General features: G+C 33.5%; 1 protein-coding gene across 5 annotated transcripts; it reads left to right on the top strand.

Moving 5' to 3' along the window:
- The first annotated feature begins 2,357 nt into the window (after positions 1-2,357).
- LOC131029307 (stress enhanced protein 2, chloroplastic) lies at positions 2,358-22,324 on the top strand. Of its 5 annotated transcripts, none has more exons than XR_009102752.2 (4): positions 2,358-2,945; positions 7,090-7,415; positions 7,585-7,629; positions 21,895-22,324. XR_009102752.2 is itself a non-coding variant. In XM_057959743.2 (2 exons), exons 1-2 carry the CDS (start codon positions 2,541-2,543, stop codon positions 7,339-7,341), a joined length of 657 nt encoding a protein of 218 aa, XP_057815726.2. In that variant the 5' UTR covers positions 2,358-2,540; the 3' UTR covers positions 7,342-7,542. The 5 variants fall into 5 exon arrangements, 1 of the variants encoding a protein (XP_057815726.2); XR_009102750.2 differs by having other exon boundaries at positions 21,886-22,324; XR_009102751.2 differs by lacking the exon at positions 21,895-22,324 and adding an exon at positions 7,956-9,319.
- The last annotated feature ends 491 nt before the right edge of the window (positions 22,325-22,815 follow it).

Genomic DNA, 22,815 nt, shown 5'->3' with positions numbered 1-22,815 from the left:
CATGAGTTAAGGGTGTATGTATGAGTGTAATAAGACTGTTACAGAGACACAGAGGTCACCGAGAAGGTTTTCAGAGAACAGTCGAAGAACAGGGTAAATAGAAGGGTTTACCGAGTTACTATATGGGTTACCGAGGTATGCTATAAGCAAGGTAATCTATTTTGAGCACATAGAATCTGCTATAACATTTCAGATGTAAAGTTGTAGATATTTGTAATGATTTTATTGTAATATTGTGAAGTTGAAAGAGAAACCTTTAACAGGGTAAAAGACTCTAATCAAGTCTATAAATTGTAAAGCCTCTAACCAGGTGCAACATTTAGATTAAGTGTTGTAAAATCCTTTAGCAAGGTAGATCTAACAGATCTTGTTACTCCTAACAGGGTAAGCTATCAGAAATAACTAAACATGTAGCTCTAACTGAGCACTCTTTATTATTGCAATAGTGAAGTTGTGGGTGCCATCCCCACCGCAGTTTTTCTGCGTAACCAAGAGTTTCCGTGTAACCAAAATATATGTGTTATGGAGTGAATCATGTATGATTGTTATCTATTTGTTTTAGCTTTATTTTATGTTACTGCACTATTCAGTTTATGCATAACAGTAAAGATATTATTCAAGAAAAGTTTTGGAGTACTGATTCACCCCTCCCCTCTCAATAAACTAGCTTTCCATATTGGGCCTAACATAAACTTCATTGATGGTGTCCTAATTTAGAAGCTACTCCATTTTTTATCCTAGAGGAAGCATGCCTTTGTAGGAAATTTATTGATTTTCATTTCAATTGGATGAGGGCTTATACCTCTTAGTTGAACAACCTCTTGTGTAGATTTTCCCCTTATGGTTGAGTGTGATTTGAGCTATTGCAAAATGGATTGGAGGTAGCTATCATTGTCATCCTACTTTATGTGTTCACATGAGAAGAAGATTGTGGACTTGTGTTTGATGGTCATTATGGATGAAGTTCTATCATGTTGTATGATCATATTCTAGTAACTTTGTAACATGATTAGTGAATTCCTTTGCTTAAAACAATGGTCTTGTCACCTTGTGTGTTGTTGTGTTTGTCATGATGCTTTGTGTGTGTGATGGTGTGCAAAGTGACATGTTAATGTCATGTTTTAAATGTGAAAAATTGTTTATCTATTTTTTTTTCATGAATGTCTTAAGCATAAGCTTAGTATCACAATGGCTATTAGATTGCATGAATACTACACTAATATAGTATCTGTAAGTCATAATCATGGATGACTTAAAGTATTATTAGTCATTTTTTGCATCAAAGTAATAAAAAGACATTAGATAATAGCTCACTATTTCAATAAGTGCGAATCAAATTTTGCAAACATATAATTAAGTATATCTATATTTAGTCCAAGTCTTCTTTTTGAAAAAAACAATTATTCAAAAGCCTACAATGCAATTTTATAGAAGAAGATTCTATTGAAGGCATAGTTAATTTCCATATTAAATTACCCTCACACCTTACAATAGATAAGGACTATTATGATGTCTATTACAAAGTTCAATATCACAAGCAATAACAAAACATTATTGGAGTTAAAATTTGAATAAGACTTACATTATTGATATAGTTGAAATTTTATCACAATAATCTAATGCATTGAAAAATGTAATAAAAGTTAAATAAAATTTTTATTTATGAATTCACTAATCCCAACATGAACCAATAAAAAAATAGACAATAGATAATGACATTTCAAAATTATTAAAGTGAAAATAAATTATAATATATACTTATTACTCATAATTTTTAATTATATATGATAATTAAATAAATAAATAAAATAAATTACATAAAATTGATACATTAATATTCTCCTCCACTAAAACCTAATAAACATCTAAAACAAAAACAATTAATAATGTAATAACAACACTCTCTATTATCATTATCATTTCTAGATAAAACAATATTAGTTAGGTAGTTGAAAGGCTCAAAAAATAATAAAATTATATTAGAGACTTAATTCAAAATTATATAGATTTAAAAATAGTTTGATAGTTGAAGTTTCTTAAATTCTAAATCTCACAAGATAATTGTATTTTATTTCTAAGATTCCAATTCAAATAGATTAATAGTTGAAGTATCTCTAAATCTAGCAAAATAATTTTATTTTACTTCCAAGATTCTAGTTAAAAATAATTTAGTAGTGAAAGTTCCTTAAATTCTAAATCTAACAAAATAATTTAATTTTATTTCCAAGATCCTAATTAAAATAATTTAATAATTAAATTTTTTTAAGTTCTGAATCTAACAAAATAATTTCCAAGATTCTAGTCAAAGCAAGGTGGCCAAGCATCAACCTCGAAAATCACAAAACCAAACGAGAAAAATGTGTGGTGTTGTGTTCATCCATGCTCAAATCTTCTAGTCCTCCCACCAAACAGGAGGACATATTTTAGTCAAAGACGTGGCCTGCGGAATCTCCAGTTAAATAGGAGTATATTAAGTTTGGACTTGAACGTAGCAAGCAAAGCTTTGCATACAGACAGCTTATTTCTGGTTTTGTCTTGCAATGGCGGGGTTATTGAAATCTCAGCCTCTTGTTACCAGAAACCTTAAATCTTATTGTTTGGCCCCCCGAATTCCATCTGGGTCAGTCCCTGTAAGATCTGAGCTGGGCGCTCCCCAGATCAAATCCCCCGATGGTTTAGCTGCAGAAAATAGTGGAAGGCTGCTGTATTACCCTGGCGGCGGTTCTAGGGTTTCTAGGGTTTCAGTCAGCAATGATAATAATAAGGATGCGAAAATTATGTTGCCGCCTCGTCTGTGCACTCTCAGAGCTTTTGGTAAGAGCGCCGACGGCATGGTGAAGGCAGAGCCCGACAGAATGTCCAGCTTTTTCACATCTCTTGCCGCCAGCATCGACCATTCCAACAAAATCAAAGACTGGGAGATTCTTTCAGGTCGCATGGCTATGGTCAGTAAATTGTCTTTTTTTCCTTTTAGTTTTTGCCGTTACTTGGCAGAAATTTATCAGATTTTCCTTCTTTGCTTTTGGTTCCAAGTGTCAATTTACCGAGATTCATTCAAGTTTTCCTTCTTTTCCTTTGGTTGTTTGTATTAATTTACCGACATTCATTCAAGTTTTCCTTTTTTTTTGGTTTATTATTTTTTATTTTTTTCTATATAAAATAAGCCTGCGAACTTGCTGGGATCACATTTAGGAAAATCATTCATTTGAAGATCTCAATATTTAGGATTTGTTTAAAGAATATTTATATATTTTGGAAAGTTGAGTCCATAAATCTTTTTAGATCTTAGGCTTATATAGTTTTGGCTCAGTAGAAGCGTCAAAAGCCATGCTGCTATTTCAAATAGGTAATTACAAAATAGAAATAATGCTAAAGCCTTGCACAATCATTACCATTTCAAGTCTTATAGCAATCTCAGGACAGATCATTTTCTTGAATTCTCTATTTACCCTCGCAACTGCCTTTAGATATTCCCCCAAAAAGGACACGGCTAATCTGGCTCCAAAATGGTTGACTAACCTTTGTGTTATACACATGGTTCAAAAATAAAAGACGCAGCTAGTTCTGTCGAGCATGGCCAAGATCTGTATTTTTCGACTTACCCTCGTGTTATGTGGAAATCGTGGCATTTTTAGAACTAGATTAGCTACAGCCCCCAAAATATGCCATAGAGAGAGTTTCCTTTGTACTTCTTGATGCTGGCAGCTGTATTCATTTGCACTAGCTGCAAAACTTCAAGCAGGGACAGGAGCCAAAATGTGGTTGCTAACTTTTCTATCATTGTTTTTTAATTTTTTTCTATATAAAAAAATTGTGTTAACCCGCGAACTTGTTGGGATCTAGAACATTTAGGAAAATCATTCATTTGAAGATCTCAATATAGAGTCACAGGATTTGTTCAAATTATATTTATATGTTTTGGAAAGTTGAGTCCATACATCTTTTTAGATCTTAAGCTTATACAACTTTGGCTCAGTAGAAGCATCAGAAACCATGCTGCTATTTCAAAGAGGTAATTACAAAATAGAAATAATGCTAAAGTCTTACATGATCCTTACCATTACAAGTCTTATTGCACTCTCAGGATAGATCATTTTCTTGAATTCTCTATTTACCCTCACAACTGCCTTTAGACATTCCCAAAAAAAGAAATGTTATATAGAAGAGTTTCCTTCATGCTTCTTGTTGATGCTGTATTCAACTTTTCTATCCTTATTCCCCAGTAACATAAATGCTCACATTGTGCCAAAACTGTTGCATTTGATGGTGGAAATTTTTCTAATAAGGGGCGTTGATCATAAAAACTGCAGCATCCATAGAGTAACAGGCTTAGATATACGCAATTACTCCTTATTGGAGTCGGGGATTGATATGGTTTATTTGTACAAACCTTGGGCTGGGTTTTCTTCATCTGGTATTATTTAAGTCAGCATCTTGGCCAGGTTGATTTCTGTCGCCTTTCAATTGTTTGTGTTTTTTGAAGTCAATCGAGAATCTGTCATGGATAGCATCAATCCTCTTGCTCTGTATTATCTTCTCCCCAGCCTTTGCTTTTTTCAATTTCTAATTCTCATGGAAAGCAACCATTACTCTAATTTCCATGTGGCTCATGTGTTCATGTATGGTCAGAGTATTACTAGCACTAAACAAAATTATGTGCATTCCAATCATGTCAGCAATTTAGATTGTATTTAGCCAGGGAGTTGCCTGCCAGGAATCCTTCATATCCTGCAAAACACAATCAATAGAAGCACCTTCCCGAGCCTAGCTGGGAGTTTGGCTCTGAATAGATTTGTGCATGCCTGTTTTAAGCTGCTTATCATCCTTCAAATTCTCAATAAGAGATCTTTCCAGAACTCCAATGCCTGATTTGCGTTTATTATGATTCTTTCATTTACTAAGAAACTTTCATTCAACAACTGTTTTAATTTCAGGTCTTAATAAGTTCCATGAAAGACGAACATCATCAAGAGTATGTATGGTAGTTCCTGTTCCTATTCTTGAATATGTTTTTGAACTTAAGAGGAATTCTTTCCATTTGGTAGTCTAGGGGTCCTTCTAGATTTTGATCCCTCGCCCACATTAACAGAGCCTTTCTCTTCAAATTCCATTGGGGACGCCATCCTATGAAGAAATCAGAGCTAGAAAGAAAGAATATAATTACTAGGTTAGATAATGATCCTTTCTACCATTCCAAGAGGCATGAAACAGGTCTGGCTATAAAGATAAATTTATAAGGCAGAAGAAGGAACATGAATATTACACAATAGACAGCTACAGGACAAACAAATCCGCTGAATTCCTTGAGAATTTCACCGGGATAGAAATCTTGAAGAGAGGGTAGCAACACAATTTTAAACATTTTTTGGGAAATAGAACATGTTGTAGCCATCCCTAACAAAGCCATCCCTAGAAAATGTATTCATAACCATCCCAATTAGTCCTTCAAGAGCATACATTTAGTTACCAATGAAAGGACCATCTCACTTTACTACATCAAACAGCAGGGGCCTAAGAGGAATCAGTCAGATATATAATGGGTAATAAAAAGGGCAAATGAATGGGCAGTCCAAAGGAAATCCCACACTCCCGTCCTAAGCACATTCTGATACACCTCAGGCCGTGAGGAAAAAGGGAAGCTTTCCAAACATATAAAAAATGGGCCTTAAACTTTAATACAACAAATATATAGCCCACAGAAAACATTATCATCTATTCTCAACTCAATTCAAAGAACAGAAATCATGAAAGATAATTATAGAATGAATGACATACAACATACCAACTCCTCAACCACAGACCAGACTGAAGGAAATAAAGGGTGATTAATTTGTAGCGAGTAAGGGAAGTGAGAAACAGAGTAGAAACAAATTGGAAAGATGTGGGGGATACATTTTGTGAGCAAACTGACTTGTGTGGCCACTTTCCAGCTCTCATGTTGTTGATGAAGGAATGATAGGTAAAGAGAGGGTGGTGGGCAATCATGTCTTCCACATAGTAGAGGGAGTTCCAACTATCCTCCAAACATCAATTTTCAATAAAACACATAAAGAAGGCGACTTTCCATATTTCGCAATGTTAAGAGATTGTAAAGAGGGGAATCAGAAGGCATGTTTATGAGTAAAAGATCGTCTAGGGAGGGGAGAGGGAAGGGGTGTGATAAACAAAGGTCTATGGGCCTATTTGGCTCTATCCCTCAAAATTTGCCAAATTTTCTGCCACTTTGTTCTCTTCTCTTCTGATATGGTTGAAGGAGAGGGCAGAGACTTCCCTTTTCCAATCGATTACACACAGACAAATTTCTGCAACTGCCAATGGTGACATTCCACTTAACCGACTCCATTAATCATCAATAGAGTCTCCTTTTATCAAAATTCTTGATCAGCCTTTCTCTTTTCCTCGTAGCGAGCCACTCCATAGAGTTTTCACGTAGAAGATCAGGACTGCATTACTGCCTGGTTTTGCACAACTTAGGTTGCCTTAGAAGAACTGTTTAAGTTTAATTTTAAGGTGCTAATTGAGGGAGCAGCCAAGCTTAGTCTTCCTTCTTTTCCTTGACTTTTTCCTACCTCTTTACTGGGGATTTTTTCTGTGCTTTTCTACATCAATTGACAGAAATTTACTTAGTCTTTTGTTCTATTCGTTGTCTTTTCTATCATTTGTCAGTAATTTATTCAGATTCTTCTTTTTTCCTTATTTTGGTTCTCTCTGTCAACTGACAGATATTCATTTAGATTCTTGGTTTTTGCTGTTGGTTCTTGCGTCAATGAACAATTGACATATATATTTAGATTCAGTTTTTGGTGAATTGACAATATATTCAGACTCAGTTTTTGGTGATTTGACAATAATATATAAAGTTAGTGCTCTTTCCTTTTCTTTCTGTTTTCAGTCAACTGGCATGAATTTATTGGGTACTTATTTTTTTGTTCTATTCAAAGTTTCCTCTTTTTTCTGTTTTCTCTTTTTAGTTTTTGCCCTTATCTGACGAAAGCTTATTTAGCTTCTGCTCTTTTTTTGGATTTTTATTTTTTTTGTGTCAATTGACAGAAATTTATGCAGATGCTCATGAAGTTGATTGTTTTGCAGATTGTTTTTGCTGCAGCCATCAATGTGGAGCTGTTGACAGGGAATTCACTATTTCAAAAGATGGATGTGCAGAAGATCTGTGAATTTGGGGGAGTGTGCTTGGCTTCCATTTTCTGCGCTGCTGGACTTGCATGGGCATCCCGTGCTAAATCGCAGGTGGCAAACATTTTTTCTGCAAGATGTAATGAATTTGTGGACACTGTTATTGATCAATTAGTGGATGGACTTTTTTATGAGGAAGAGCAGGACTGATTCACAGAAACAGTTCTTTGACTGGAGATGCAAACTAGAGTTATGATACATCTGTAAATATGATGAGATTTAGGGTAAGTTTGTGTATGTATTTTTACTGCAGATTGATCTGTAATAATTTCCTATAGTTCTGGTTAACAGATGACACCAACCCCATGAATTTATGTGGTGTATAATTTATAAAAAGATGAAGTTAGAATGTGTATTGGGGTAATCTGACGATGTTGAGTACTTTATTTACAGCACATCTAAGTAGAATTTTCAAAGGCGAACCTCTAGCTTTTTCAGGTAATTGATTGGTTACTTTCCCAAGCAGTTTACATAACGGACTTTTGATGCTAGTAGTGTTTATGAGAATTCTACTATTTTTTTTTGGGTAAAATGTAAAGTTGTCTTCTGTTGATTTTATATTCCTGCCTCACCTGTGAAGTTTGAAAGAAGTTTTCTTGGTTTTGGCAACGCATATGTATTTCTATGGTATATTTATAACATATAAAGCATTTTTTGTGAACAGAAGAATCCTGTACATGCTTAATAGGATTTTTTACTTAATAAGGTGGAATATGTAGTTAGAAAGCATTTGATTATTGAATGGGCTGTGTTGTGTCCGGCAGGCTGGTAAATTGATGAGAATTTACCACCTGGTGGACCAGGATAGATGGTATCTTGCACTTGTCACATCATCATAGAGGTTAGATCATAGTTACAAGACTTGGACTTGGCAAGCTGATTTTTTACTTAAATTCAGACCTTGCAAAAAATGAAAAACCATGAAAGATAGAGATTTTTAAGGATTCAAAGCTTTTACAGCATACCCTTCAGTAAATGAACTTTGAAGAGATGATAAACATATTAATTAGAAGCTACTTTGATTACATACACAAAATAAGTTATTTTGGAGCAATATATTTTGATTACATTCTTGTATTACAATTATAAGTTATTTTGCAAAATATATTTTGGAGCAATATTAAGGGTGAGAATCAGAACATTGTTCCGACTTTTTGTGCAATCTGTTTTGTGGATTGGTACTAGTTGTGAGTTACTTGCTACAGAGTTGTCTTCTTTATATTATCTGGTTACCGAATACAAGGTTGAGTTGTGTTTTTATATGAATTATGTTTTAAAGGCTGTAATGACCCTTGATAGTCTCTGTAATAATTTTTTTGTCTATTATTGGTTAAGTTGTGCTATCAATTTGCTTGCAAAAGGGGGTAATTGTGATTATTGTGCTAAGACCTTGATTGGAACGATATGAGTAAGAACAAGTCATACAATTTCTATCTAGCAATGATCCTTCTAGAATGTATGAATCAATAACTTCTAAAATACATAGAAGGGTACTAACTGTAATATAATATTTATCAAAGTATAAATCTGCTAAGGATATATAAATGCTCTAACTCTGATTAATATTAATATGTCTGAGTTCAGATCTGTAGAATAATTACACAATGAGATGGTTGTAGATCTTGCTAATTATATGAAGAAATAGAGGACTCGATCCTTGCAATGGTCAGATCGCTTTTTCTGAATCACTTCTTTATGATCATGCAAATGAATGGATCTGAATCGTGTATGAAAGAATAGTGTCTTGAAACTGATCGATCTTCCAGAATTATTGCCTTCTAAGTTTCTAACCATGCGATTTCCTTGACACTGTTTCTGCTTGATTGGCTCTTTGTTCATGCGTCCAAAGCCATGTAATTGGTGGTAATGAACCCTTTAAATACTGGGCAGATCGTAGGCTCTTTGAGCGCTTTGTATCCGAGTTAGAACAATTAAGAATAACAAGTCTTTGATGCCTCTTTGGTGAGCCACGATTCTCCTCTAATAGCTATCGAAGGGACGTGATGTGAGGAGTTGTATCTCACAATAGCCATGTATCTTCCAACACTCAATTAGTTATGTCTCTAATTGGACTTCTTCCTTGTTTACTAGCAACATCATTTAATGAATTAATTATTTCGTGATTGAACTTTTCGTTTTCCTTGGGCAGCGATAGTATTATTCTTGACTATTTTAATATTATACTTCGATTGATTAGTTTATGGATTGAATGGGGTTATTTCAAAGGCTAACATATACATACAACTCATCTTAGTAGATTTCTTTAAGTTCCTAAAACAGCTGCTATATATCGCCATGGATTACTTTCTCTTTACATTTCCTTACAGCACGATCATACATCACTATGCCCAGCATTTAATAAGCTTAAATTGTTTTACCAAGATCCAAAATCAGTTACCGACCACATGGCTTTTCCACCCTTCCTTCTTGTTTGAGATAAAATACAAAGCATATATAGATCAGGAAAAAGCTTTTCAGACATTATTGCAAATGTCTAGGAAATGGACAGATTACAATCTTAGACAGTGATTTCTATCTTACAAGCACTCCATTAACAAATGTCCATAAACTTTGTATCAAAGATGAAAAATCGAAAAAAAATCGGCAATAAATCAACAAATTTATGAATATTTGAAAATATATAATTTCTTAAAATATTCTTAAAACACACATATACACTAAATTTATAAAACATAATAACATATTTATTATTATTGGTATCCATCATGTATAAATCATAGTTTTGAGTCAAATACATATCATATTTTATCATATCCACAAAATTCTCAACATAAATATTACTAGTATATCTATATTTTAAAAAATCTATGTAAAATTCGCCGAGAGATATCAAATTTGAAAATATTTAACATTCATAAAAATGAATAAATTATTTTATCTTCTATGTGACAAATGATAGCTATTCAAGAAAATAATTGCATCAATCCAAAGATTCACTATAAATATGTTATTAGAGGCGTTATGCAAGAAGATTAATTGCAACAATTAATAGAATCACTATAAATATATTATTATAGGTATGTTGCAAGAAGATAAGAACAATTCAACACATGCATTATAAATCATCAAATTGATAGAAGAAAACATATTTACATATAACAATTTTGATGGAAACCTCACATAATATCTCACACTAATCCTACCAAAAATGTATTAATCAACTCAAAAGTAAAAATAAGATAGATTATTGTTATAAATTAGAATTTGCAATATATTTGAAAAATTATTCAACAAAATAAAATATAGTATATTTAAAAAAATATTTATATTAATATAAATATCATAATTGACATGTAAAAAATACTTATCAATTTTTAAATTATTTTATTTATTTATTTTATTGCATAAAATTAGATGCTTTTAATATGTACAATGAAATTATGTGTTTTAAATTTAAATTTTATATTAGAGTTTATGTTAGCCCCTCCTTACTAAATGTTACGTGTTGATTTGAATTGGGAAACAATTTAAATTATAATTAGCATTATTTTCGTTTCCACATTTACATAATAATTTAAAATTCAAAATAATTATTTGTATATTGATAGAGATTTGTTAATTTAATGTTGTGTAGGCATTAAAACTTTTGTTCACCAATCAAACACTTTCACATTTGGAGGAGAATTTGTCTTCTAGGTCAGTATGCCATTTTTTACAATAATCTATTTTATTTTATTTTGTCGAATAATTTTTAAAATATATTGTAAATTCTAATTTATAACAATAATCTATCTTATTTTTACTTTTGAATTGATTAATACTTTTTTGGTAGGATTAGTGTGAGATATTATGCGAGGTTTCCACCAAAATTGTTATATGTAAATACGTTTTCTTCTATCAATTTGATGATTTATAATGCATGTGTTGAATTGTTCTTATCTTCTTGCAACATACCTATAATAATATATTTATAGTGATTCTATTAATTGTTGCAATTGATCTTCTTGCATAATGCCTCTAATAACATATTTATAGTGAATCTTTTGATTGATGCAAGTATTTTCTTGAATAGCTCTCGTTTGTCACATAGAAGGTAAAATGATTTATTCATTTTTATGAATGTTAAATATTTTAAAATTTGATCTCTTGGCTAATTTTACATAGATTTTTTAAAATATAGGTATAGTAGTTTTAAATATATCATATATGTATAATCAATATTACACAAAAGATAAAAAACAATATGTACAACTTTAATGAGTTATTAACACCACCAACAAAGAAAATGTAAGCTTTAAAAGATGGTAGTAATAATCTTAATGGCCAACTCCAACTAAATCCAATAAATTGTCTGTCTATATTTTCAACTACTTGTGTTACTTTCATGTTATAAATTAAAATAATAATAAAAATCCAAAGAGCATCGATTAAATTGATAATCCAAATGAACGGTACCACATTTATTCCAAGATGTTTGGAACAGACTTGGGCCCTGGATATAATGTCTAGATACCATCCACATCAAAATTGAATCCATTTTAATGAATAAATATTAAGACTTTTTTTCCAGGAAAGATTAAAATATCGAGTGCATGTGGTGTGGTGTGGAAAAGTATTTAGCTCCCTTTCATTTTCACTTCAAAAGATAAACATTTACCCTCCAAATCCCTTTCCACGCAACACAAGAAATGAATTTTCCCTGCGCTTGGAACAAACACTATAATTTGACTGTCAACTTACTTTTTTTAAATGGCGCTTAGCTTGGAACAAATACTCTTATCCTAAAACATTTAATTTTGAAAAGCCTAAATACAGTTTTACGTCAGTTAAATTCAAAGCATTGCCTTAAGTGGTGCAAATATCGTGTCAAAATTATTATCAGATTCAAGCACTACAACGAAATCTGGTAAGAGTTTTTATAAGCTTATTTTATGATTTGGTTTTTTAATTGTGAAAATATTTTGATTATGCCATGCACAAAGTTGAAAACTTGATGATAATTTTAGCAATGATGGCTATTAGAGCTAATATGGACCCATTGAAGGAGAGAGTACTCTTAAACTCATCAGAGCATTCTGTAATATCTGCTCAGGTTCTGGATAGTGTCCAAAGAATCTCTTTTTCAGGTTCAGAACAAACTGCATGCAATGCATTCTTTCACAGAGGAGGGAAAGATAGAATCCATTATTGTAGACGGATTAATGCATGCAATGAAAATGTAGAAGACTTAAGTGGAGAGTGTAGAGAAGCTGAAGGAAAGCCTGCAGAAGGATAGACAGTGCGCATACAGTATTCGATCAAGTGCCTCAAAGAAAATCTCTCTCACACAAAATATTATGGTCGCAGGGATATACATAAAACAGATATGTTGAAATTGCTATGGAAACTTCAAAATCTACTGTAAAAGAAAAGACTGAGAAAATCAGTTTACATACCTGAAGATTTTGCACAGCGGTGCCTTGCTTTCAAGGATGCCGAATAGAATTTTTTTACAGAAATGTTGTAAGCTTTTAAAGATGCAATACCACGACTCTTTCCTTGGCGTCCGCTCTTCTGGCATATTAATGTGCACTCTTCTATAACTATTCTGACAGATTTTATTCCCCTCTTTCACCGGTGCCATTGTACTCTGCCAACTCACCTTATGCCTTACTCACCGCATGCATTACTCACCTTGCGTTTTTCATTTATTGTTTCTATACTACTATCACCTCTACTTTATTGGTAGATAGGCATAATCGATTTATTTTTGGTAGACAGGCATAGTCGATTTATTTTTCCTTCTGCACTGGTTATATTTAGCTTCAAGATGGTAAATGGAATTCTTCCACTACCATGTGGTTGCGGTTGTTCTGATATCTTATGTGTAACGTTTCTACCCATTCTTCCGCCAGCGTCACTATACTGCCAAGTCAGCATGTCAAATTTTTTTTAAAAAGCATTTTTGTTTACGGACAACTTGAATCCCATTGTAAATTGCCTCTCGGCAAAATTACATTTGTTTAATTTAATTTAAATATTTAATTTTATATATAAAAAATCTAAATTAAATATTCTTAAATATTTAAATTTAGATATATTAAATGTTTATAGCACAAAAATAAAAGTAAAACAGTTAATTACAATTATATTATATGAAATATATAATGTATTTAATATCGTGTAGATATTTTTTTAGAGTAACATATGAATAATTTTTTTAGCGAGCCCAAACTCTATTGAAAAAAAAACGCAGCATCCTCCCGACGGCTGCTATTGACTGCTCACCCAACAGCAAAATTCTTTTAAGCATATTTAAAAAGAAAAAATTGCCTGCATTCCTAAGAATTTCAAGGCAAATTTCGACGAACTTTAACAGTTTTTTATAGGTTCGTTGATGGTCAAAGGGTTTTAGAGATAAAATTTAAGATTTTTTTTCTCACTTCAAAAAAATTTAAGCTGTCGATTTACTTTCGTTTAAATCACGATTTTCAACGATTTTTTTGGTTAAAATTGGTGCGATTTTTTCCAAAAAAATCTTTCACGATTTTTTCTGCAATTAAATCGTTTGCAGTTTTGACTTGAGAGAAATCGCGATTTACACGATTTTTCCCGATTTTTTCATCCTTGTTGGCAGTGTTTGTATCATGTTTCCAAGTCATTGGAAATTGGTCTATGGGTAAATTGTCTATCTCTAAGAAAGGTTTATTGTGATGGGGGGTTTCTGATGGATAAACAAGTGACCAAACCTTTATTTCATTCTAGGCCTTGAGCAATACAACATCTAGCTTATTCGGGAATTTTATGGTTTTACTGAGTATCTATGTGCTTTGAGGGGTTGTTTTATTGCTACCAAAGTGTCAAGATCACTCTTCAGGACTTTCGATGGAGTGCAATCTTGAAGATATATATTTGCTTAGCAGATCTAAGGGGAGGTTACATGCCGCCTTCAACAAAATGCAGCTTGATCACAATCCAGAATCATTACAGATTCATTCCCCACATGTCCGTGAGAATTATTGGCCTCCTTATTTTGATGAGGGGGATTTGAACCTGCATCATTCTCTTTAGACTATACCCAATCACCATTACACCACAATCCACTGGACTCAATCGGGAAGGCATTACATAAGTCATGAAACATGGACTTGCTTTTACAAGCTTGTAAGATATGTTTTCTTTCTTTTTAGGTAGATGATGGGAAGTTTCTAATCTTAGAGTACCTTTCGTCTTTGATGCACCCCTGAGGGGTATGACTTCCGCTTGCTAGGAAAGCTTGTAAATTTCTATTAATCGGAATCCTTCTTGAGAAGAAATTTAAGCCTCATCTATATTTACCTCCAGAGTGTAATGTCCCCTTCTCAACTCCCTTCTCTAATGACTTATGGAAATAGGGGACCTCAAAAGTCTCAAATAATGTTTAAAAAATGATTATAAAGGTATAAAATATCAGGTATAGGTATATATGAATGATAATCCTTATAAAATATAATTGATACCACTTGCATTCATATATTATATGACATATAGGTATATATGTATAATTGTCATTGCTATCTCTGATAGGGTAATCAAATGTACGTAAGGTGGTCTTGATAGATATATAATCCTTTTCTACAACTTATAATCTGATTAAATGCTGCTGACCCTGATCTAACTTGAAAGAATATGCTATGAGAGATCCAATCTATAGAACTAAGAGAGAATGCTGCTCTTTCTGAAGTGTTACGTATAATGTACGCTTCTAATCTTCTTCCTTAGACTGCTGCAATAATGCTATTTGAGATGTGTCTGTTCTAACAATGGAATAATGTTGATAAACTTTCCCTTTCACCTATGAATTGCCGTCTCTGATTTATACTTGAGAAATTTCCAATGTCATGGTGCTATCTCAGATGTTGACTTTAAATATGCAACCACTATACCAAAGGCAATAGTATTCGGGTGAGCAGATCCAAATAAGATACTGTAATAAACAGAACCATTTCCCCATGATGAATTGAATGAGGTAGAATGCCTTCTTATATCTTGTTGTTGAGTTGATAAGTCACATTGGAAAGGACCTATCTCATGCCTCTTCATACATAGCACCCTTCATAACAAATACTAATCGCACCTCTTGAGTTATTGATGAAGCTTGTACTCTCAACCGATCTTGTCTAATCATAATCACACTCATTCATAATGATTACCAATCCATTCCTAATCCTCATCGTTTAGTTCTCCTTGTATATCGCTGTTACTGAAGATAGTAAACCGCTGTCTAAATGTACCTTGTCAGATATTATAACATTCTCCTTAATTGATGCTGATAGTAATATTCTCAACTAATCAAATATGCATTGATTAGTATGACGGTAATACCACTCCTTGGTTTTGTAGATATCTTACTTAATTGTCTTCTCCCGTGACTTAGTCATTATCATATCATAATCATTGTTCCTTCATATCCATATCAGTTATGATCGTTGTATTATCTAATATCATTCACTGTCAATATCTATCATTCTTATCATATTAACTTTGATCGTCTATCTTCTTAATAATAAGTTTATAATCTCTAATTAAATCTTGTATATCTAAATGTCTTAAATTGGGGACATTACACAGAGACAAAGTCAATCGAATCATTTCAGTTCTTCAGACTCCTTAATTAGAGGTCAATAGCATAGATACCAATATGATTAGAAACTATCGTCCCGCCTATTAGAATTTACAAATGAGCAACGTGATGAGAGCAAAATGCACCCAAATTTTAGGTGCAAACTCAGCAGTGGAGTCTAACTCTTTTGCACAAACATAAATAGGGTGGGAAGGATCAACAAAAGTGTGACTCACTGTAACATCTCGTCTTATAGTTGTGATTACTCTAGCTGTAAAGCTCCAATAATTTTAAGTCTTCCTTGTCATCTAGTTATCACTTTGATTTACCCAATTGGAAAAATACCACAGGATTGCAAGATCTTTAACCTATAAAAAATACATTTGATTGATCTGTGTACCCAAACTGCTTTTTTGCTTGTGCAATTATTATTCTTTCTATAATGGCCCATTGTTTCATGTCCTTTTTACTTTTGACTTAACTAGTTCATATCAATTGATAAGTAGGACGTATTTTCCACAACAAGTCAAACTATGATATTCCTATCAGGGTTCAACTGCGTAGTTTTTGAGTCAAACTGATTGACCCATGTTTCATGAGTAGTGGTTCACAAGAACCCATCTCTCATGAGAATGAATAGTCCACTTAGCACTCATTGCATCTAGGTGATGCTCACAGGGGTGAAGCATTGGAACTTCCCGGGAGGTCACCCATCTCAGTACTACTCCAACTCAAGCGTGCTTAACCACGGAGTTCCCTCCAAGGTTAAATCCACTTAACTTGCAACCCCATTTGCAAAACCTTCAGCAAGTGTTGTGCCTTATGAACCTTTCATTATAGAGCCCCTTTAGCTCATCAATTGATAAGTAGGAGGTATTTTCCACAACAAGTCAAACTATGATATTCCTATCAAGGTTCAATTGTGTAGTTTTTGAGTCAAACTCATTGACCCATGTTTCATGAGTAGTGGTTCACAAGAACCCATCTCTCATGAGAATGAATGGTCCACTTAGCACTCATTGCATCTAGGTGATGCTCACAGGGGTGAAGCATTGGGATTTCCCAGGAGGTCACCCATCCCAGTACTACTCCAACTCAAGTGCGCTTAATAATGGAGTTCACTCCAAGATTAAACCCACTTAGCTTGCAACCCGCTTGTCTTAAATGTTCACTTGATAGCTAGCTCTTCCAGAACATTTGCTTTTGACAGCCTTATTTTGGTAATCAACCTTTCATGTAATGGCTTAGTTTTTGCCTTGATGAATTTTTATAGTGACCCATTTGGTGTAAAATGTGCGGAAATGTTGTGCTAAAACTGTTAAGATTGTAAGGTTTTCACACTAGATAAGTTGATTATATAAAGTCATAGACCTGTGGAAGAAACTGTTTAGAAGATTTTGCATCACTGTTTGGGATCACACAGTGATTGATCATTAGGATGTGAAAAGATAGGATAGAACTGTGGAAGTAGCTTGTCTATTATATAGTACCAGGTTGCCAAAAATGGTTCACCTAAGGAAATAGGCAAAACATAAATTTAATCCACAAGCTGATATATTATTAATAATATGAACCATTAAGTCCGCACGGGTAGCGGAGTTGGCTTGGGCTGTGGGTTTGCTCTCCATAGGTCTCGGGTTCGACTCTGAGGCCTGGTATCACCCAATGCACCTGACTTGCAGGCGGCTTGGTACAGCTCCAGGGACTAGTCTCACCTCAGCTTGCCCCAAATGGATGCTGGTCTGGGTCACGGGGATAACTGGGTGACCAAAAAAAATTATAATATTAACCACTAATTTCAAAATTAAATAACTGCTAAAACTGTTGTATTATATTTCATTGTATATATTTAGTTTTACCAATAAGATATTGTATAGAATCTGCTTAACAAAGTGAAATGACTGGAGGATACGAAACACTTACCAATTGAATTCTTAGATAAACAATGGTGCTATAAAAACTGGACAAGGATCTGCATTAAACTTTAACTATGGTGCATTCTACAAATTATGTTCATTGTGTTTATTCTGCAGAGCATGTGTATTATAGGCCATTTCTTATAAATTACAGCCATCTTAATTTATTAATCAAAGAGCGTAAGAATAAAAGTGATGAGATTCCTCTTATAACTTATCACAAACTGTTATTCGAAAACGGATTATGACATGATAACTATATAGGAAGGCTAACTTTACATTCGTGCGCTTCACCTTGATTGCAATGTATCGTCTAATGTTGGGAAAACTGTGATTATTGGTAAGGTATGCTGTACTCCGGACTCCCAACCTTGTGAATGAGATCAAAACCTTGGGGTACCATATATATTATATTTATAAAAAAGGAGCAGATTCATCTTTGCTATTAACAAACATGTTTTAACTTTACAATGAAAAGAACTCAACAAACCCCTTAATTTGCACTCGAAAATACACAACAATGGATGTCACAACTGTTAATGACAAGTACAAATCAAAGAAACACAAAGATCTTCTCAACACATGCGATAAAATTAATAAATTGGAATTTAACAAACTTACAGAGAGTTTGCCCTGGGGAAAACTCAACATAGGGTGAAAAAAGAGCAACTGCCTTTTGTTCCACTACCACAAAGGTTTATTATAGATGAACGATTGCTTACACAACATCAATGAGCTCACACACAATAATTTTGGAGCTTCTACGACACCTGCAGCATATTCTCACCTCACTTAGACTTGCATGCACACTTGAATCGACCTTGAAAACCACCATACAAGGAGAGCCAACCATTTCTCTACTGTGGGAAAGCAACATATAACCAATTGACAAGATGGAAGATCGAATCCTTAAACTCTTTTGTATTTGAATTGTTTGCATATTGTTGATTTCACCATTACAATTTTGTTAGTTGTTAATGAGTTTGCCACATCAAATAGCACGTTTGCCGGTTTACTGCAAGTAGATAACTAACTAAATTAAATATTTTGGGCCATTATGAGGTTTGCAACTTTCTTCAAAGTCTTTCTAGAGGTGTTGCATTCCATCCCTGATCATCCTCAACCATTTTTACTACTCCTCGCTGGTACATGATGGATTCACTCTTCTAGCTTCTCATTGACACTCTATGAATGCAAAATGCTATAACCTTAATGGTCTAGCTATCTTAAGAGCTGATTTTTTGAATCATATGTCCCCAACTAGGTAGACCAAAAGCTTTCAAAATTGAGAATAAGTAGAACAACTCTCAATTCCACATGGAATCAAAATTGAGAATAAGTAGAACAATTCTCAATTCCACATGGAGTCTTTCTTAGCATGGCTTAGCAACAACAAAGTCCACTCAATCATCTGAACAATAATATACCAACCATGACACCCCGTCCTTTGAATAATCCATGCAACACACCAACAAAGCAGAAACTTAACTCCTTGCTCCATCTTTTACGTACATCTCTCCCGTAAAATTTACACTCGCGCTATCGTTTCACAACCCTACCTTTTGTTTCATATGCGTGCCATTCCGTTTTCACCCACAACTTAACAATAGTCACATGAACAACCTCTTCATGCTCCATGCACAAAATCTCTCTCTTTACAGAATCTAACTTTATAATAGCATTAATTTGTCTTTTACTTTTTGAGGTACTAGCAACTACAATATTTGATCTATTAACATAAGAACTCACAAAAAAATTCTCATCGTTCAACTAAAGTTTGTACTAATTCTTTTGCCTAAAGTAAATAATACCCCTTATATACAAATAGCCAATCACATAAAAAATTATGCCACTTACATCTAATGGAACAACATCAAACATTATCTCATTGTTGTACTCTAGATGTAGACTAAATGCTAACTTGCACTGCTGTGAGACATTTGTGTCTACTCCATGTTGTGACCATCCCAAAGTGTATGGATGTGTTAAACTCACAACCTCCAATTGCATCTCACTAACCATCTTGAAAGAAACAAGATTAGATTGTGAAAATGAGTCAAAACAATGGATTTATCTTTTTACCATTCACTTGCATCTTAGAATGAAACAATTGGGTGAGCTCTTCCTCTCCATGAAAGTTGTCACCATTTTTTGAAACTCCCTTGTGAGTGTGGCACAAAATAGATGCTCATTTTCATTAAAGTTAAAATTATTTTTTATGCTATTTTCCATGTGAATGACACTCTTATATTTACCATTCTCATTGGAAGGAGCCAACTTAGGGTGTAGCTAGCAACATCTCTCCTTTGAATGGGCATCTTTGTCACTATGAGAGAAATGGTACTTGCCTTTACCACAACTCTTTGTGTTAGTAGTAGAAGTAGCATTTTTCTTACTCTTTCCTTCACCCTAATCTTCCTGTTACCATTGCCATATTGTTTCTCATCTCATTGCTTGCTCTTGTTGAAAGTGTGCCTCTTTTTGTCTAGCTCAAGATAGTGTGCACGAACACATTCCTTGTCTATATCTCGGGGTTTAATTATGAGAACATGCCTCTAGAAGTGAGTGAACATTCTCCAACATATTTTCTAAGCACTTCTTGATTCATAATACTTTTGCCCATTTGGATTGCATTTGTTTTGAACTCACTTGTATAGGTTTGCATGATTTGCCCTCTCTTTTTTCTCTAGTAATGCCATTGCATCACTCACTCCTCTTCATGGCAAACAAAGTAAAATTATTTTTGAAGTAGTTACAAGTCTTTCCACTTCAAAATAGGTGGCACTTGCCTAAGTTCCAACGATTGTGCATAGCTCTCATACCAACAAGTAAGAACATGCTTGAGAAGATTTAACCCTGCAAAATAAATCTTTGATTTGGAGATAATTGATAAAAACTAAATTATACCTCCATTTGGGACACCCATTGGTCCAACTTCTTGGCTTTAATCCCACCATAATAAGTTTGTATGTTTACCTTTACCTTTTTTGTTTGGATTACCTTTGCTAAGAAGGCTTATGTGGCTCCATCTCTACTTCTTTTGGTTTTTTCTTTTGTGATCTTCTTTAAGATTCTCATTTTGGAGATTGGGACTAACCTTATCTATTATACCCATTCTCTTCTCAACATTGAAAATTTGAGTAGCATCTTCTTGTTTCTAGATCTTAAGATTCACCATCATCTTTTCTTGCTATTGTTACACTCCTAAACCACTCTCTTAATCTAAGTTTGAGCTCAAAAGTTGACCCCATGGGTGCCATACACTCACACTACTAGATTTAATAAAGAACTAGCAATAACTAAATCTCCCTAGGAACAAAAATAACAAGTTACACTAATTTAAATAAAAACAAGATAATACTTACATTCTAATATCTATAGTCAAGATCTGTAAAACAAAGGAAATTGGTGCAATCTTAGTAATGGGTCAAATGAAAGGCAATTCTACCTAGTAACTACTCACATAAAAATACAAAACATGTCTTGTAGAATTCATAACATGGTAACTTTCACTAATTAAAATAACACTACTTTTAAGGCACACACCAACCTAAAAATAAGCCTAAAGTATTACATGCAAAGATACAAAATAATGGCAATGGTCTAATCAATGCCCAAGATGAACAAATTTCTCTCAATTGGACCTCTACGCATTCTGCATGATACTCAAACAAGAACCATATATTTGATTCACTCTATCTCTTTCCCAATTAACCTAATTTTCATGCTTGGGTCATCCCTCTATGAGAGAAATTAGTAACAAAAATGTTTCTCCTTACACTCCATGGATTTTTAGTGATTTTATAGACCCAAAACAACCTTCCATTTGTCCATGTACCTATTTGAACCATTTTTCTTCATTCTTGGTTGTTATTTTATGATTTCCAACATTTTGAAGTATGCGACCTTTCTACATTTTTCATGCATGCCCAATATTTTTACAATGGTTTTGGCTTATCTTTGCCTATATTTTCTAAACAATGAGTAGGTAAATGATCCTAATCATAAAATGTAGCCTTTTCACTTTTCAAAACTCTTTGTTTCTTTTTGAGGAGTTTAATGCAAGATTAATTGAGTCACAAAAATATAACCCACCAATAAAAGATGGAGGCATGCAAATAAGTCGATATTCATAGAAGACAATGTTAAGGGTCCCTCAAGGGTCAATGCTACCATAAATTACCTTAACTAACTATCCTGATGCAGGGAGGAATATTGATGTTATCTCTTAGACAGTGGTTGTAGGCATTCTTTCTCAGGATAATGGTGCACTGGATTGGCATGATAAGGCAACGCAAGTGGAAGAGGGCTGGATTTCTGTCAAGGGCAAGAAAGCTAAGTTCTCTAAGCCTCCTTTTGACATGACTCTTCGTTCCCACAAGAGTAGCTCTAAATGTAATTCTTGATGGTTCTTGGTTGGGGGCTGGTTTTTGGTTGGCTGTTGGCTGTTCTTTTTGCAGCTTTGTTTTAAGTTGTGGGAGCCTAGTTTAAAAAAAAAAAACCCATGTATTTGGCTATGAGTGCCCTTTTCACTAATGGTTGTTAGGTGCTTTCATGTTCACTATGTTAGGACAACTTTCTGGTTGAGGGTTCCAGATCCATTCAAAATTTGTTTGTAAAGGGTTTCGGGTCCCTTCAAAACTTGTTTTTGCTTTAATAAAAAACTATCCTTCTATTTCTTATTTTTGAAGTTGTGGATGTTGTTGTTGTAGACACCCAAAATTGTCCAGTCTAATTAAATAAATTTAATTATCTAAGCTTAATTCTTCTATTAATTAAATAAATCTTTATTTATTTAATTAATTCATTTATCCTCTTCTAGCCTTATTTCTCATTTAAATAAATACATTTATTTATTTAAATTATCCTTTTCCTAAATTAAATAAATATTTTATTTATTTAATTGATCCCATTTCTTCTATTAATTAAATAAATCTTTATTTATTTAATTAATTCATTAACCTTTTCTACCCATGACACATGTTATTCATCTCTTAATTCATACACTACCTACCCCTTTCATTATTTTATTATTTATTTTACCTACCCTCTAATCATAGCCGACCTCCTTTTACACCTCTCAATCTTATCCCTCCATTTCATATAGTGTCTTCTATATAAGGAGATGCTTCCTTCATTATCAACCCTAATCAATCATTCTAATCA

Source organism: Cryptomeria japonica, chromosome 10, assembly GCF_030272615.1.
Source record: "Cryptomeria japonica chromosome 10, Sugi_1.0, whole genome shotgun sequence".
Classification (NCBI taxonomy): Eukaryota; Viridiplantae; Streptophyta; class Pinopsida; order Cupressales; family Cupressaceae; genus Cryptomeria; species Cryptomeria japonica.
Note: the sequence above shows the minus strand (reverse complement) of the source record. Positions and strands in the feature narration are given on the sequence as shown.

Excerpts from the sequence above, each read along its gene's own strand:
- LOC131029307 (XM_057959743.2), top strand. The coding sequence starts at position 2,541 with ATGGCGGGGTTATTGAAATCTCAGCCTCTTGTTACCAGAAACCTTAAA. Across the intron at positions 2,946-7,089 it reads TTTCAGGTCGCATGGCTATG|ATTGTTTTTGCTGCAGCCAT; the intron begins GTCAGTAAATTG and ends ATTGTTTTGCAG.